The sequence below is a fragment of the Arachis ipaensis genome, chromosome B05, assembly GCF_000816755.2.
Source record: "Arachis ipaensis cultivar K30076 chromosome B05, Araip1.1, whole genome shotgun sequence".
Taxonomy (NCBI): domain Eukaryota; kingdom Viridiplantae; phylum Streptophyta; class Magnoliopsida; order Fabales; family Fabaceae; genus Arachis; species Arachis ipaensis.
The window spans coordinates 1,703,887-1,722,260 of NC_029789.2; the positions used below are offsets into that span (position 1 = coordinate 1,703,887).

The 18,374-nt window shown below is 36.4% G+C and overlaps 2 protein-coding genes across 6 annotated transcripts; one reads left to right on the forward strand and one right to left on the reverse strand.

Annotated features, from left to right (window-relative positions):
* Positions 6,079-12,131, forward strand: LOC107642373. 5 transcript variants are annotated; one of them, XM_016345706.2, is made up of 12 exons: positions 6,079-6,607; positions 7,055-7,093; positions 7,212-7,330; positions 7,791-7,849; positions 7,939-8,297; positions 8,643-8,711; positions 8,934-9,019; positions 9,584-9,865; positions 9,953-10,059; positions 10,616-10,770; positions 10,998-11,163; positions 11,592-11,733. In XM_016345706.2, exons 1-12 carry the CDS (start codon positions 6,221-6,223, stop codon positions 11,600-11,602), a joined length of 1,839 nt encoding a protein of 612 aa, XP_016201192.1. In that variant the 5' UTR covers positions 6,079-6,220; the 3' UTR covers positions 11,603-11,733. The 5 variants fall into 5 exon arrangements, 4 of the variants coding, with proteins under 4 accessions (XP_016201192.1, XP_020978431.1, XP_016201191.1 ...); XR_002362249.1 differs by having other exon boundaries at positions 6,080-6,607; positions 10,998-11,367; positions 11,592-11,674; XM_021122772.1 differs by having other exon boundaries at positions 6,082-6,607; positions 7,212-7,318; positions 10,998-11,194; positions 11,592-12,131.
* On the reverse strand, positions 12,886-16,768 carry LOC107642374 (disease resistance protein RPM1-like). Its single transcript, XM_016345708.2, has 2 exons — positions 16,064-16,768; positions 12,886-15,503 (listed from the first exon to the last, which is right to left on the reverse strand). Exons 1-2 carry the CDS (start codon positions 16,488-16,490, stop codon positions 13,099-13,101), a joined length of 2,832 nt encoding a protein of 943 aa, XP_016201194.1. The 5' UTR covers positions 16,491-16,768; the 3' UTR covers positions 12,886-13,098.

The following is an 18,374-nucleotide window of genomic DNA, read 5'->3' on the forward strand; positions in this document are numbered from 1 at the left end:
CTCTTTCTTTTCTCTTTTTTTTTTTAATTTTATAATTTTTTTAAAGTAGGGGTATTTTAGGAATAAAATTAAAAAATTTATTAAAAAGAACGATTTTAATACGAAAAAAACATTAAGGATGATTTTAAATCGACAATTACGATGGGGACGGTTTCGATTCTGACCTCAACGTTAGAGACCAAAATAATACTTTTTACACCTTACAAAATAATTTTTGGTTGAGTTGGTTATTTTTATTTTTAAAATTTAAAATGCTAACCACATTATTAAAATTAGCAGTTGTAAAACTAGCCGTTGCAAACTTAGCCGTTGAAAACTAGCCGTTACTATATCATCGTTATTATTAATAAATTAATATTTTATTACTCTATATATACCACTTAGTCACTTACATACACTTATATTCTCACACTTTCTTCTACTCTTCTTCATCTTCTTCCAAGTTTACGAAATCAAAGTTCTGCTGATATTATTTTTTGTTCGAAAAAATGGATCCAAACCAACTCAACTCTTTTTTCAATTATTTACAAAACTTTTCTCAAACTCCAAATACCCAACAATCTCAAACCTCGAACTCTCAACTTCCAAATCAAAACTTCAAACTACCAAATACATTTCAAAATCCAAATCCACAAAATCTTCCTAATTTCAATTTTCAAGCTCCTTATAATAATCAATTTCCTATATTTTAACCACAAAATCAAAATTCACAAACACCACATTTTTCATTTTCATCCATATTGTTATATATGAATTTTTTTAATATTAATATCTTTTAATAGTAAATTATTTTTAAATTTTTAAATTTAAATAATATTATTGAAAAAAATAATTATATTAATTTTAAGTATTTTAATTAATTAATTAAGTTGGATTACAACAAGGACTAAAGTTAGTTCCTCCTAATGGAGAAGAGAGAGATACTTTGAGTTCCTATTTACTGTTTATGACGCAAAAGTTGATGTGAAGTTACTTATTATAACAGGTGGGTCATAAATAGAGACTGGGATGAATTTTCTACTGAAAATGGTCTAATAACAGCTCTTTTCGGTATTTTTATTTTTTTTCATCCAATCTCTTTTATGTTTTTCTCTTTTTGTGCATTTATTTTCGTCATCCCTCTTTCCACCAATAACAAAGCAAATCTGACTCCAATGTTGCCACTGCATGAGCCATCAACAATGAGAAAGGAAGTCGTGAAGTCTGAGGCAGTGATGACTATATTGTGAAGGAGAAAATAACAAATTGAAAAGGCGAAAGCAACAAAGATTTCACATCATTTTTTTCTTTTGAAATTTCATGAATCGACCGATTAATGACTTTATCAATTTTTGTTTCAAGCGGTTTTGATACTTATCTGAATTGGATTAGACACCTATTTTTAGTACTGTCTATCGAATTTATTCGTGTATATGTACATACAAGTTTTCATAGTGTTCGGTTGTTCGTGTTCTGACTGGGTCGGAAGCGGTGAATGTCAGTGGTGCGTGGGTCGCTGGTAGTCGGGACTAGGCGGATTTCAAGAATGAGATTTCTCCAAGTTGGCGAGGTGAGAGAAGAGGGGGGAGGTCACCTGCAAGGACTCCAACGCTTAAGTTAGTGTCCGTACGAAAGCAGCGTTTAGGATTAGGATAAGTGACGTACTTCTGGGGAGGGGTAGGGCCCTCCCCTTATATAGTCTGTGCTCGAGTGGGTACCACATGAGCAGACCCTCTTTCTTGAAAGTTTCCTTCCAGCTGTGACCAGGAGGAGAGAAGGGGATTTGCGGGCTAGAAGACCCGTCGGGCCGGTGCCTCGGTACCCGGACCCAATTCGCTATTGGCCCAGGTTGGAACAATGCCCCCAACGTGCCAATCACGAAGCTAGGTGGTGATTGGCGCGTTCGTGCTACTCGCTTCTTCCACGGTCGAGCTCTCTTCGAGTCGGGAATCCGTCGGTGGAGACCACGACCCCGTGCGTGTGCATTGCCCCCATCCGTAGCTTGGTGCGTCACTTCGAACTTCGCGCTAAGCATTTAATGCTCATTATGATTGATTTGAAAATCCAAGAGAAAAGACTATTATGCCCCTGTCTTTTCGCACTCCATCTCTGACGATTACCATTCTGTCTCTCTCCAAAACTCCCTTTATTCCTCATCTTTCATTCATTACCACATTTGCTCCTGTTTACTGCTTTGTTCTCTAATTCCTACAGGACTTTGTGCGCTCTTCTTCATCTGCTTCCTTCCTATTTCCTGTACACTTTTTTGGTAAGTGCTTCATGCTCCCTTTGCTACTTTACTGTTCTGTGATTGTTGCTTTTATTATTTTTGTCGATCATCGCGTGCCATTTTCCACTTTGGTTCATGTTTGCTTGAATCGAGATAACCTACGTTAGATAGTCGCTAGGGGGTACCATTTAGGTGTCTGTTTCTTGAATCCAGGCTCTAGATATTAGCGTAAGTACCATGGATTAGCAGTGTAGTTAGTTGTAGATCCGTTTTTGTTTATCTTCCGAGTTTGCGATCTCCCAAGTTGACTTGAGAGGTGCCTCCACTGTAGGTATGGCTCGACCACCAGTAGCGCCAAACGTCATCGATTTTTACACTTGGGTTACCTCAGATGCGAAGGACGCGCCGTCTCGGGTGACCAAAGAGGAACTCCAGGCCCTTCGGAATTCTGGTTCCTTGTGCAGGGAAGGTCTTGAGGAGGCGAATTACTAGGTCTACGTCCCTAGTGATCGCAAAAGGGTATGCCATAAGAACATGGCATCACCTTGGGTGGTCGACTGGTTATGGGTATACAAGCTCATGTTTACCACATTGGATCTCTGGCTTTCTTTTTTCTCTTTTTATCATTTCGCTATTAAATCGTTGTGACATTGCTCCATCACAACTCCATCCTAACAGTTGGGCCGCCATTCGGTGTTTCGAATTGGTGTGCGAGTATCTGGAACTTCCAGTCTCCATGAATGTGTTTCTCTATCTTTTTCTACTGACTAACCCTTCCCGGAAGGAAAAGACAAATAAAGGGTATATGTCTTTTCGGGCTGTCCAAGGTCGTAAGGTCTTTAGTCTCTTTGAGGACTCTTTTCACGGCTTCAAGAGCATTTTCTTTAAAGTAAGGCTTGCCCCATGTCATCACCCCTTATGGCTTATCCTGGAGGGGGAGAGACGGATTCCAACTTACTGGAGTTTTGGGGCCGGCTCAGACTATCTGATAAAGGAGACATACGGGGAGTTAGGTGAGGTGAACCGCCGGATAGCCAACATACTGTTGGCGATCTTTGGCTCTAAAAATCTAAACCTCCATCTAGTGATGGGGAACCGGGAGATCGATCGGTCCCACATAGGTAAATCATCATCTTTTTTCTTCTGCTTGCTTCCCGGGTCCTAACGTCGTCGGTGAGGGGAGTGGGGCTGAGGAGGAGCCAATTCAGGAACAGGGGGTTGGTCATGAGACTGACCCAGAACTATGATGCTGGTCATGTTATTGATTCCCAGCTTTTCCCGGAGATTTCTCAAAAAGACCGGTCCAACCGAACCGCTTGGTATTGAAAATTTATTCAAAATTCTTGAAACAGAGTTCAAACCCTCACGCTCATAAATAGAGGCGCCTTGCACAGCCACTAGGCTGCTCTTGTCCTTATCATTATATGTGCAAATTTAAATATATATAAATATCTTTTATGAGTTTCATCAAATAATTTATTTTTATTTAATTTATTTTAATTTTAGTTATAAACTCACTCATTCTTAAATTAATTATATTTTTATTTAACAACAATTATAAACTCACTTATTTTTTCTTTTCATAATTATATAATATTTATTAATATTATTTTTTAATAAATACTTGTAGTATATAATAGTATAATAAATATAAATTTATTAATAAATTATTGAAAATTAAAAATAATAGTTATTTTAATATAAAAAACAAAATAAAAATATCTATAATAGAGTAAAAATAATAAAATATTTATTGTTCTAATTCCATATTATTTTAAAATAGCTTGAAATTCTTAAAATGTTAGTAAAACTATGTATTTTAAATTTTAATTTTAAATGTTTAATTATTTGGTAAAAACCGGACCGGACCGGCCGGTTCAACCGAAAAACCGGTAAACCGGACCCTATACCGGTCCGGTCCGATAATTAGACCGTATAAGAAAGAGAATCGATACGAACCAGTCAGACCCGCTATAAACCGTTGAAAACCGGTCAAAACTCGGTCAAGACCGGTCCGACCGAACCGATTGAAAATACAAATTTATTCAAAATGTTGGTGGAGGGAGGGTTCGAACCCCTAACCTCAGTGAACTATGAGACACTCACAACCGCTAGGCTACTATGCTTCTTATACATTTATACGCAAATTATAATATATATATAAATATCTGTTATCAACTAATCTACTTTTATTTTATTTTTTTTTAATTTTAGTTATAAACTTTTTATATTTTTATTTAACAATAATTATAAACTCACTTATTTTTTTCTTTTCATAATTATATAATATCTATTAATATTATTTTTTAATAAATATTTGTAGTATATAATAGTATAATAAATATAAATTAATTAATAAATTATTAAAAATTAAAAATAATAGTTATTTTAATATAAAAAACAAAACAAAAAGATAATATAATAGTATAAAAATAATAAAATATTTATTATTTTTATTCCATATTATTTTAAAATAGTAAAAATATGTATTTTAAAATTTTAATTATTTTTTATTTTTATTTACATAAGATCGAGTCAACCGGTTTAACCAATAACTCATCAATTGAACCAATAATTCAGTGATTCAGTAGCTTAACCGATTCGATTCGGTTCTAACAACTATAGTTGAGATTAAACCTCCGCTCTAGGGATGGCAAAATTCCCCGAGACGCGGGGATCCCTGCGGGGACTGCCCCGAATGGGGATCCGATTGTGGGGAATTTTCCCTGCGGGGATGGGGATGGGGGACAAAATTCCTCCGAAGTAGGCGCGGGGACCCGAGCGGGGATCCCCGCCCCGTCCCCGCTATTCCCCGAAATTTATGAATTTCTTGAATTATCCTTAATAGTTTATTTCTCATATATAGAAACCTAAAACTCCTAGTTTTTATTTGCATAACCTCTCTTCAATTCAGAGATTCCTAAGGCTGTCCATACTCCATCCAACCTCTCTACAGCCACCCCCTCGTCACCCTTCTCACTGCATCGTCACATCTCACCGTGCCATTACCCTTACCACGTCGTAATTTCTATTTGCGGCGTTCCTTTTCGTAACTCTGCCGTCGTGTCCATTCTCCTCTTTGTTGTCGCGTCTTCCACCTCGTCCACTGCTTTTTTCTTTGGCTCGTCGTTGCGTCTCCCCATTGCGTTATTTCGAAAGAAGTCACCATCGTGTTATTTAGACTTTTTGTATAAAATCTTGCAGTTTTTGTATAAGATAGATACTTGTAGCTCTATTCATATGGAAATTAATTAGTTAGAACTATTATGTAAATGGGGAATGGGGTCCCCGCGGGGAATGGGGCTCCGTGGGGAATGGGGATGGGGAGCAATTTTCCCCCACGGCGGGGAATGGGGCGGGGATGGGGAGTAAATCTGAGGGCGGGGATGGGGAGCAGGGAGGCATCCCCCGCCCCCGCCCTGCCCCGTTGACATCCCTACTCCGCTCTAGACCATCTTACTTGATTAGATTTAGGACCCGTTTGGAAAACTCTAGAAGTAACTTTTTTTAACTTTTGACTTATGAAAAGTAGTAGTATTAATGTTTGGTGCAATTTTCAAAACCAAATTGTAACTTTCTAAGAAGCTATTTAGGAGCTTATAGAGAAGTTAAAAAAATGACTTCTCTCATAATACTTCTACTTTTCATCACATTTCATAAAATAAGTACTTTTAGAGTTAAAAATCTAAACATAAAATAATTTATTTATAAGTTATTTTTAACAGAGTCATTTATTATTTAAATTATTTTATCAAAAAGAACTTAATTAAGTTGGTTACCCAAACTGGACCTTAGCCGAATTGAATATTGCAGGTAGGTATACGTTGCGGGTCCTAAACACGATACCCTAATCAAGTGGTTAAACGACAAGAAATGAACAAAGTGAAATCCCTTTTGAGATTTGAATTTGTTTATTTCATTTAAAAAATGAGAAAGAGAGCAATAGGGTTGGTCCTTGATAAATAAGGAAGAGAAGCTCACAACTGTTGAGTTCACTGCTTCACAAAGACGATGGACATTGGCGACGACATTTTCTTCGATGACTGGGAGGACGCCATGCTCAACCAGCTCATCCAAGCCGAAGAGCTCGTCCTCTCTTCCATCGCCAAACCAACCCAACAACAACAACAACAACCCCTGCCACAACTGCCACAACCGCCGCCACCGCATTCCGTTTGTGAACCCTTAGGGTTCTCTCCTCCTCGAGAGCTTTCTCAGAGGGCTCCCGATTTCGATTCTTTTCCTCTTCACCATCGTCATCATCAGCCCCACTCTCCCCCTCGCCCCGCAAAACCCTCTTCTCATTATTCTTATACATCTTCTTCTTCTTCCGGTTTTGCCTCTGCTCCTCCCCGACCGCAAGATTCCGATAAGGACATCGAAATCGAACGGCTGAAGGTAATGTCGAAAATGTATATCAAACAATTTGTGGTTTTGGTGTGCAAGCTTGGAACTTGTTCACTAGGCTTGTTGAAAGTTGTGTTAGTATTTTTATTTGCCTTAACCATCAGTAATATGATGCCATATTGTGTTATGATTATTATTGATAGTAGGAGTCTATGACGGAATTGGTCTTTGGTAACGGTGGCAATGCCTTTTAGATATTTCAAAATATAACGACAGTGTTAGGATAAGTTTTGCTAATTGAGGTGTTGAAAGTGTAAGGTAATCGCATTTAGAGGATCGTTTCAAATCAATGCTGGTTTATATAGTTAACTGTTGATCAGCCCCTACCTGCATGCACTTTTAAAGTAGATTGATGAACTTGGAGTTCAAATAGCTAAGCTTCAGTTAAGCTTTTTTCTTATACTGAACTTGATGTTAATTTGTTGATGGCAAGATCAGAGGGAGCTGGGACGTGCTTCAAATCAACTTGCAAATATGGTATGTTGGTATAAACTATACTCATTCATTTTGTTGTTGGTTGGTGGAAACGTCATTCTTTGTAATTACAAGTTTCAGTAAGTTGGCGGTATGCTGTAACACAGTTGCTTGTTTTCAGGAGAAGGAGTGTCTCATGTTAAAAAAAGAAAGAGATAAGAAAGAGGAACAACTCAGATTAATATCTTTAAAGAACGAAGAAGCAATTGCGCGTGCTAACTGTTCCAAGTCTGTAAACAAGTGAGCCAGTTTTTATTTTGTTTTGCACCTTGTATATAGATGTTCCAGTTATTTGGTTCTTCCCCTTTTAATGTTTATCAGGATTACATGTTAGCTATTTAACGTATTGTTGCTTTTATTTCATAATCATTGGACTCTGTGTTAGGAAGCCTATGGGCTGAAGCAGAAAATAACAATAAAATTCAGTCTTTTTAAGTGAACCTGCTCTAGACTATGTACTTTTTTGCGTGTGTCTAATTTATATCACTTATCGATAGTCTATAGCAAGATTGGCCATAACCTATAGCCTTGCCAATTTGGTATTAATCAACAGTATCAGCTAAACAAATGGTTCACCTGAAGTAGCCCTTATGTTTTCTGTCTTCTTTTACATTATTAAACAGTTCTGTTGTACTCAATGAAATCACTGTTCTATTTCTTGGTTCTGAATTATGAATAACTGATTAATGTCTGTTGCCAGGCCAGACAATCATAAATTCTCCTCATTTGAAAATGGAATGTCATCAAAAGATCCAAGTGGTGAGACATGATTTACCGTGCTATCTTGAAATAATTCTGTTGGCATCTGACATGATGTCACCCTGACATTATTTTTTGTTGTGTGCTAGTTGAGAAAACTTTTAAATCTAAGGGGGTTGAAACTGACATGGTTAGTCACCAAGAAGCTCAAGCTTCTCTAAGCAATGCTGTCCCTGCTTATCTTGATCTTTCCCAGAAGTTGCTGGCGATACAGGGAACTTCAGTTGGCAAAAGACTGGGAAGTAATGCAATATCGAAGTTGCTTGTGTGTTGCCAAAGAGACTTTCATATTCTTCTTGGATGCATGAGCATGAGTCTGCCCTCTGAAATACAAAGAAAATTACTCTCAGATATAAGCTCATCTGGAAGAGCAATACAATATCTAAAGGATTGTTTTCATACTGCAGAAGCAGCCAAGGTGTCACATCTCTATCTTGTGTTGGCAAAGGTATTAATTCAACTGGACATTCTTTTTCATTCACTGTTCAAATTGGTTCTCCATAAAACATAAAGCTGACATTTTTAGCAATTAAGTTTGGGCATCTCAGTCTTTATTGGTTTATTGTGTAAAATAGGTTTGTGATTGGTGATCTATATTTTGTTTAGATTAGCTTTATCATCCGAGATAATTTATTTGTGGTTAATTTACTTTTGTTTTGAGGTTATCAACTAGGTTGTTTACACATTTCTTAGTTGTGTATTGGATGCATTGACCTGTTGTTATTTAGTTGGTTCTATTTTTCAATAATGGTAGTTGAGGTTGTATTTCATCTATTTGTTTGCTTGTATGCAGGTAAATGATGGAACAGATGTATTGGAAAATATGATTAAACCATTACTTGATCTCTGCAGTATGGAAAATGTGAGGACTCAGAGCTGTTGTTATACTGATTTTTTCCCCCTCCAATAAATGCCTTATTTGAAGCACTTGTAAGATCATATTGCAATGTTTCAAACACTTGTAGCATGGATGATATCTTAAGAACAGTAGTGGTGTCATTCTTGAAAGATGTCCGATGTTATCCTTTTCTCCTGTTTTTCTGTGTTACATCCTTTGCTGACAAAATTCTCTTTTGTTGCTTAGGTTGTTATTGTCCAGAGCTCTCTATTTATACTGCATAATCTTCTGAAGTTCCTACTGGAGGAATCGAAAATTAATTCGGGAAGAAGGTTTGTGTTACTTAAGTTACAATATATCTACCCTTATTTTTAGCAACTTCATATTGATTGAATGTGTTTATCTTTGGTACACTCGAACTTGCAATTCAAGCTGGTCCCTTCTCTTTTTGTTCTCTTGGTATTTGTATTACATGCCATGTTTTGTTAACCTACAAATGAATCAGTGCTCCAGCGCATGATGTCTGGACTTGGTTTGTTAACTATGATAATAACATTGGGAAAAAAAATGAATTGGTGCTCAGGTTTAGGAAACATGCCATATTAACCAAAGAGCTGCGACAAAATATGATAAATGTAGAGAAGGGTTATTTCTTTTTTTCTCTCCCTGCCATCATACAGTTTTTATGTTCCTTTGGTGTAATAATATGTTTGGGTGGAAGAATGGGCTCTGGGGTAAAGAATGGTTGGTTGGTTAATCGTCAATTATCATTATTGATTTGATAAAAAAATGTTTAGTTGTAGTAAGAAATTGTTTAATCATGTTGAGCATTTATGTTAAGCCATACATCCTACTTGTGAACTTATGATTTGATCTTCCCAGTGCACTCTGCTCAGGGACAATATCTACACTGAACAAATTTGCATTGAGAAGAAAACCGTGGATTCTATTCAATTAGAAAGTGTTAAAGATGGAACACTCTTCAATGAAGAAGTACTAAGCAGAAAGGAGTGCTGGAACCATCAAAATGCATCGCCAACTCATGTAAATTGGCTTAACCTTTTTGAGACAATGCACCAAATTGTCATGAGGATCAAAGAAGAAAGCGTCAGGGTGGAGGCAGTGTGCATCATAAATCTGGTTCTTCTCAAGAGTAATGCTTACTTTGAGAGGGCCCAGTAAGTTTTCCAAAACAATGTTTTATGTTCGAAATTTGATTTTCAGAGATATTATGTTTAATCCAAGTGTAATTTGTATAAATGCAGGTTTAACCAGAATATACTCTTTAAAACTATATCAGGATTGCTTAAGAAGGACGCCGGACTTACTGTCAGAAGACATGCTCTAAGACTTCTTTATCTAGCGCTAAATTGTAAGTTTGCACCAATGATATTTGTCAATATTTTTGCATTGAGTGCTACATAGTTTGGGCCTTATCTCCTTTCAGTTTAGTTGTTTTTTTTCAGTTACTATATATAGACTTTATGGCTCACTCATGTTTTTTCTTATTTCTTTGTAGAAAAGCATCTCTTAATATAAATGATCTATTGAAAGCTTATAATTTACTTGTTTTGATCTTGGTGGGATTTTCTTTTTGTGATTTTGTCGGTGAGATTATCATTTATTTTTTAATTTGTTAAATCAAGACTTGATCATATGGGGAGTAAGCCTCAGCGAAAGGCCAAGGTTGTTGCCTTGTTAGTTGTTACATTGAGCTACACAGGAAGTGAAAACAGTTGCTGTTTTCTCTTTTTTTTCTACACAAAATGCTGAAAATAGAAAATAATAAAAATCAAAATGCAGAAGAGCAAACAAGCCCTTATATTTAGTCACCCAAAAAACAAGCCCTTATATTTTTCAAGCATTCCATTAATTTTATCCTAAGACTTTTATATACCATTATAATATTTCACTTTCATATGTTCAAGGTCCAAACCTGTTGGCCACTTTTTGCTGCGGTTGCCGAGAAGGGGAGAGTACTAGTGCTATGGATGGTCATGCATCTGTTTCTGATTTCAAAGATTTTGGAACCATCCTTCAAGGATTGGGTGACTGTGTAGCATCTTGTGGAGGTGGCTTACTGGTAAAATAAGTACTCTTTTTGAACTTTGGAATAACTTTGGGTGGCTTACTGATTCCAATGTCTTTTTGTTTAACATGTGCGTATAAAATAAGTACGCATTTTGAACTTTGGAATAAACAGTGAAGATTAAAAGTTCTTGTTCATTAATATTGGATAGAAACAGATTAAATGGATGTCTATTATTTCAAAATAGTTTCCACTTAACATTTTAGTTATTGGAATTTCAGGAGTTGAAATTAAGCAGAAATGCCATTCTTGTGTTGGCATTCCTTGCATCGTCCGGGAAACCTGGTTTTGAAATTTTCATTGGACACAGGCTTTCTAGGGGTGTAAACTATCTTATGCTGATTTTGCAATTGTTGGTATCAGAGGTGGACCATGAAGCTAGAGTAGGTAAAGAACTGTCAGAGATTTCCAGGGAGAGGTAAAAGAACTGGACTGTCTGGATACAGTAACCAAAAATTTATTTATTCTCCTCTTCAATTCTCGTCTTCTTTACTTTTCTTAAGATATCTCTAAATTTATACTCAATTATTTTCGTGATTACTTTTTCATTTATTTTGTAGTATCGTTTTTTTTTTGACCAAGTAAATCACAGTAAGAATAGGTCCTCTTGCTTTAGGTCATCTGTGATTTCTTACCATTCATTATTTGATATCTTGTCTTGTCCGGGTCTCACATTTTAAATGAATGGTAAAAGATTGCATATAGATTTGTTCTTTTTTGAGAATACTTAGTCAAAACTCTAGTTCGTTCCACATGTATGCTATGTGATTCTAAGTCTGATTTCCTTTGACTCATTCTGAGAAACTGTTTATCAGGACCATTTTGATGCGGGAGATACTTATACTACTGAACAGACTTGTGTCGAATCCTTCATATTCTGCCACTGTGTTGCGCAGCTTATCGAACACAAGGGATATGGCTGGTTTGACAGTAGATGTTGCGATCAGATTATCTCGGAAGATAAATGAGTGCATTCTACAGGACAGCATGGTGAAGCATATAAGAGAAACTGAAATCGTTGACCTTGCTCGTGTGTTCAAGAAAAGGGTATTCACATATTTAGGAGATGACTTATTATGAAGCCCCATCTTTCCGTTAGATTTTGTATATATGATATATGCATGTTTGTACACGTACCATTCTACTACTGTAGGAATTGAGTCTTGTAAATTTTGCTTTGGGGAGAAAATTTGTATTGGCTTCACACAGAAATCTGTCTCCTAAAATTTTGTAGCAGTGGAAGGCTTACTACTGAGGCTGTATAATTTTGAATGTGGCCATCAAGCATTCATAAAGAAAATTTTAGTGGATGAAATGTTTATTATTATTGTTATTAAGAAAATCTCTCTTGGATATGGTTCTTGTGTCCATACCATATGGCATACCTACGAAACATTTTTCTTTATATTTTCATGTATAATTGTACACTGTATAATTTTTTTCAATTTTTTTAAAAAATTCTGTGTATACTAAAAATGAATCACTAAATCAGTTAACATATATTTGTAATTCATATTTTGTATTTTAATATGTAATGTGTGACTGATTTTGTCTTTGAATTGTGACTAATATTTGGAGTACATATAGTATGATTGAAAATTTTTTATATAATTTTTTTAATCTTTTGAAAATATAAAAGACAAATAACCGTTGCCAGCAGAAGTCATCAGCTTCATATAAAACTAAGAAATTTTCAAATTCCGGGAGATTTATTGAAGCATAAAGCATTTGAGTAATATCTCTATTCCGTTCTCTTCCATCGCTAATAACAATGTGCTCCAGGTTCGGAAGCTGCTTCTCTCAACGTTGTAACTGTTTCTCTGTTAAATACATTTCGATCTCAATCATTCATGAAGGAAAGACTTGCTTTACGAATTGAATTCCTCTGTTGTTGAATTGTCTGCAGAATCGAGGTCATGGAAACAAAACCTTTTGGAGCTCAAACAATTTGATGCGTTCAGTATAATGTCAGGATTTAGGAGTTCATGAAGGTAATGCTCTGATAATGCATTAATTATACCACCAATCTTGCAATAGGAAGCTCTGATAATGCACTATTTTAAGTAGTAATCATAAAATGATTGGGAGAGAAATAGGATTAGGATATGCAACATAAATCGAATTATATACAATGTGTTTATTGAACAATATTTACACTATTTACATTAGTCATAGATTATACAAAGGTGAATTAAAACCTACACCTTTATTCAGAGTGCTGAGATCTGTACAGGAAGTGAGGTTTACTTTGTACAATTATTTCTATGTGCAAAGTTTAGGTTATTTACATGAATTTACATGCTGCTGTTGTTTAATATAAAGCTACACCTTTGAGAGAGTGCTGCGTTCATCACTGCGCATGACAGTGCCGGACCGTGGGGAACAATCTTTGAAACTGCCCAGTGGGTAGACATCCCAACCCCCGTCTCTCCAATAGGTAGAAAAGACTTCTGGTATATGTGCAACTTTCCAGTAATCTTTCCCCGGACCATGTGGACATATTGTCTTCATTAGTTCATCAGGCATGTCAAAAAGCTCCAGGACTTTCAGCTTAGTCAGGAGTTCAACGCCTGATGGCACAATTTTCAACAGTTGGCAGCGCTGGATGATAAGCTTTTCTAGGCATGGCATTGCACCCTTCCCCAGAATCACCTGTTTTAGCTCAACAAATCTGTCAAGGCCTAGAATCTTGAGCTTCTTGAACTTTCCACATTGAAAATGCAATGTGTCGCCAGTGTATGCTTGAAGTAATTCGAGATGTGAAAGGTTTGGCAAATCCTGCAGATATTCTAGTGGATCTTGTTCTAAACAGCTCCATTTCAGAAACAACTTGGCCAGGTTATGAAGAGAAGGCATCCAATCAGGTAAGTCTAGAAGGCGTCCTGACAAATACAAGCGCTGCAGATATGGAGGGGGTGAAGAAAGAAATTCTAGAGCAATGACTTTATTCTCACCCTCAGAGGTAACAGAGAGGGCACAGAGATTGACCAACCTCTCAATGGACAAACAGAAAGCCTTGCCATCTTCCTCTCTCAGATTCCTGATGCCTAACCTTCTTAACTGACATAGCTCCGCTAACTGCCTAATGATCTTACCACAGCCTTGATTTGCCTCTACAAAGCAAAGCTTTTGTAATGACTGTAGGTATCCTATTTCAGAGGGGGCTTTAAAACCCAGTTTAGAATGGAACTCTCCATAACCTTTGACCTTAACCTGATACACAAGGAGATGGCGAAGTTTCTTAAGATTTAGTACGTCTGCAGGCAATTCTGTGATGGAAGTCTTCTTAAGATCCAGTGTTTCTAGGTTCTTCAGCTTCCCTAATATTTTTCCAGGAACCATATTCACCTTTGTATTCCTTAAGCTTAGATACCTTAAACAATATAGGCCACCGATAGCTACTGGAAACTTCTGCAAAGGTGCATCTTGAAAATCCAAAACAGCAAGCAGTCTAAAACCTCCCGGAAACAGTTTGCATAAGGATAACTGTTCAGCAACCCCAAACATTAGAAGAGAACGGAGTTGAGAAACAGACCTCTGTTGCTGTCCATTTGGCATCATGTTATGCACTGAAAGGCGTCGAAGCCTTTCGGGCCATGGCACACTTTGTTCTTTGACAATGGTTGCAAAGTTTTCATCCTTAGATTTCAAAATGATGATTTCCCGTATGAGATCATGGATGCGCAAAGTTTTGACCCTTCCATCTGTCGTTGTCCCTGCTACTTGTATTAAGTTTCTGTTCAGGAGCTCCTTGAGGTAATCTTCTGCAACATCTTCCAGTGTTTTGCCTTCTTTGGCTTCAATAAATCCTTCTGCTATCCATAACCGAATCAATCTCATGCGCTTTATCAGATGGTCCTCAGGAAAGATGCTCAAGTACAAGAAGCAGTATTTTAAGTAGTAAGGCAAATCATTAATGCTGAGGCCAAGTACTGTTTTCAAATTACCAAGTTTGTCATTGTCTTGAATTTCAGCACCAAGACTATGACAAATCATATCCCACTCTTCTATCCTGCACTTGTCCTTCATAGCCAGGACACCACTGATTGCTACAATTGCCAGGGGTAAGCCTTCACACTTTCTTAAGATACATTTACAGATGCTGGTCAAGTAGGACGGGCATGATTTTCCCTGAAAGGTCTTTCTAGTAAATAGATCCCAGACTTCATCTTCTTTCAAGGGTTGCAAGTTATACACCTTACCCTTGGATTGTATGCTGCAGGCAGAGGCTAAATCAGATTTCCGTGTGGTGATCATGACCCTGCTGCCACAGTTATTGTCAGGCAATGAATATTTGACAGCTTCCCATTCATGCATATGCCAGACATCATCAAATACCACCAGGTACCTCCTCCTTTGCAGCATGTCCTTGATAATCAACTTCAGCTTATCGCTCCTCATGCTTTCCAGGCCATCTGGAACCGGTCTTCTTATTTCGGAAAAGATTTTCTGGACCAAGTCTCTGAGAAGCTCCTCAGTTTTAAAAGACTGGGAAACAGTAACCCAAACACAGGTTTTGAAGTGTTTTATTACTTCTGGATCATCATACACTTTCTTCACCACAGTGGTTTTTCCCATCCCTCCCATACCAGTAACAGAAATTACTTTACGCCCTGGGCATCCTTTGATCAACCAACTGATCAACTGCTTTTTTGGCTCCTCTATACCCACTAGGTCAGTGTTCTCCAGGAGAAGGGCATCCCCTCGTTGATCATGCCATGCCTTACCTGTTTAAGAATATATTTATTATACCATTCTCACAAAGAAGTATATCATAGCAAAATACATCGTTACATATCATGGCCAATTGGTGGTATCTATAATATATCAGATGAAGCTTTTGGTTTAGGGGAAGCATTTATAGATCGATCTATTCTGTAGTAGTAACAGTAATATAAGGCATGTTTGTGACATGAGGTTTTAAAATGAAAAGGGAAGGTCTGAAGAGTAATTATTAGTCAATTTCTCTGCAAATCTTTCCCTTCCTTCCCACTCTGAATCCTCAACACACAAACAACCCCTGAAAGACTAAAGAAACAGTTCAGCATGTGTTACAAATAAGTATAGTGAAAAGCTTCAACTAGACTTAAAGTAGCAGAAGCTCACTGACTATAAATCTAGCTAATAGTCAGCTAGAACCCAAGGAAAATAGAAATATAGAATTAAAAATAGCATAATTGATTTCATCAGAAAAAGGGAAAAAGCATATTTGAAAGTCCTGAGCCTTAGCTTTAGGACACTCAACAGTCAATACTTTGGCTTGAAAGAGTGGCAGAATTAGTTCTACCTGTATAATTTGAAGCCTGTGAAGCAGTGTCAAATTTAGCTAGGACTCCCAAAATAGTTCTCATGCGGGAGTTGATGCCTTTTAAATCAGAAGCAATCCGATAGCGAGCTTTCATATGCCTGATTTGGCCAGAAAATCGACTGAGAATAACAGAGAATCCATTTGTGTGATCATATGCCTGGACAAGTTCTAGTTCATCGAGAAGATCTTCAGCATCATGAGCAATGTCCCTGAGTTGCTTAATGCAAACTTTGAGTTCCTCGTCACTCTCTTGTTTTGCATCTGCAACTCTTAAGAAGGCTCTTATGACCTCCAAATGTCCTTTAAGGTGAACCACTTCTTCTTGGATGCCTGGGAACCATGTCACCTCATTCTCAAACACAGATACTAATCTTTGGAGAAGAAAGGCTATGGCACTCTCAGCCATGATTGTTTCCTTTTCCAGATTAGTCACATATTCTCTGTTAGTCCTGATTTTCCTCTCCAAGTGGCTCACACTTAGTTATATGAATTTCATTTCTTTATAGCTTCTCAGCCGTAAAGGCACCTTTTTTTATTGGTTAATCTAAAAGTCACGCTCTTGGTTGACTGGTAACTGAGTAATTTCGATTGATTTTTCCTGTTCTTATTCACTAATGCAATTACTGGTGCCCTGTGATAGGCCACCGAGGAAATGGGGTTGTAGTTACCCCGTTAAGAAGTAAGAGTCATGAAAAGAGATAAAGATTCTTGACATTTTCTTTCACTTATAAAATGTTAAATATGACAGCATCACAAGTAGTAAAGTACTTGTCGACATGTAAAAGAAACTTATAATATTCTGCAAAAGCATGCCATTTTTTTTTTGAATATTTTGAATATTATGAATGGCAGCTATCCAAGTTTTTTTTTGGAGTCAACATCCAAGGTTGAGGAAGAAACGCGTGAAGCTGTAAGAACGTAGCATTTGCTATTTAGAAGTCAGTTAACTTTCCCAAATTTATCCTTAGAAAAAAGTAACTTTTTGTATTTCTAATACATTAAAAAATTTACTAGATGAAGATAAATTTTGAATCTTAAAGTATTTTGGACGGATAATACTTTTTGTGAATGGGAATGGAAGTATGGGAACCACTTGTAGCATATGCTATAAAAGCATGAGTAAGCAGTCAAGTAAGTGTTTAAATATACATGGTCATTCATTGAAATGTATCAAAATATAATGCGAGTCAAATAGGTTCTTCTATAAATTAGGTAATAACATGTGATATAAATTATTATGTTACATATCATCATTTAATTGATAAAAGGATTAATTTGGTTCCTTATTATATGTTTCTGTTTTCTATAAATCAATTTGAGACATCTAATCTTTCGAGAATCAAATTGACACACAAATGATATGATACTATTCTGAACATTAACTCAATACACAACTGCCAGAAAAAAAAAAAAGAAAAAGATCGACCCAAAAAGAACGTCATTTAGGAGCTGAAAAGGGTATCATTGGGATATGCTTATATCTGGCATAACATATTCTCATATAGAAGGTAATCTTCTTTAGCATGAATACAACCTTGCTATTTCTTTAGCATTTCCCTTCATTTGGGATAAGATCAATTTTCTTTGCCTTATTCAATGGTTTATGGAATGGTGTCATTTTCTGGACTCTGGAAGCGTTTATGCTGGACCAATCATGATTTCTGTTATACAAATATATAATATAAAAAAAATACTATAATCTAATATTTCGTGTATTTATAACCTACGGGTGACATCACAAAAAGGATATTACTGGTCTTTCAATGCAAACCATGAGCATAACTTGTTCAACGAATCTAGCTGACATGTATATTTCAATTTTGTCTCATCAACCTAAACAAAGCACCGTCATCCGATAGCTACTGTATCCATAATGGAAGAATGATGAACTTAGAAGGAACCAAATCATAGGTAAAGACGAAATGGATTGATGTTAGGTACTGAGGTACGGTTAGTAAACAATTGATAATTATGTGAATAACAGGTTAAATATTAACTAAAAAGTTGTAGATTGAAATTTATTGGATCATGTCAATAGGACACATATTTTGTAGAAAGTTAGACATGAGTTCTATAATGCATTCACTTATTATGATGGGTTTGATTTGTTGATTCTAACCCATTAACTGTTTGATGATGTACTCATTATACTCATACCCAATCAAATAGTTTTCAGCGTAAAGAGCTAAGTTTATCTTCAAATCTTTCTAGTGTTAAAGTTCACGAGGGAATATAAATTTAGAAGGCATGTAACCATTTCATAAGTACTTAAAAAGGTTAAATTTTAACA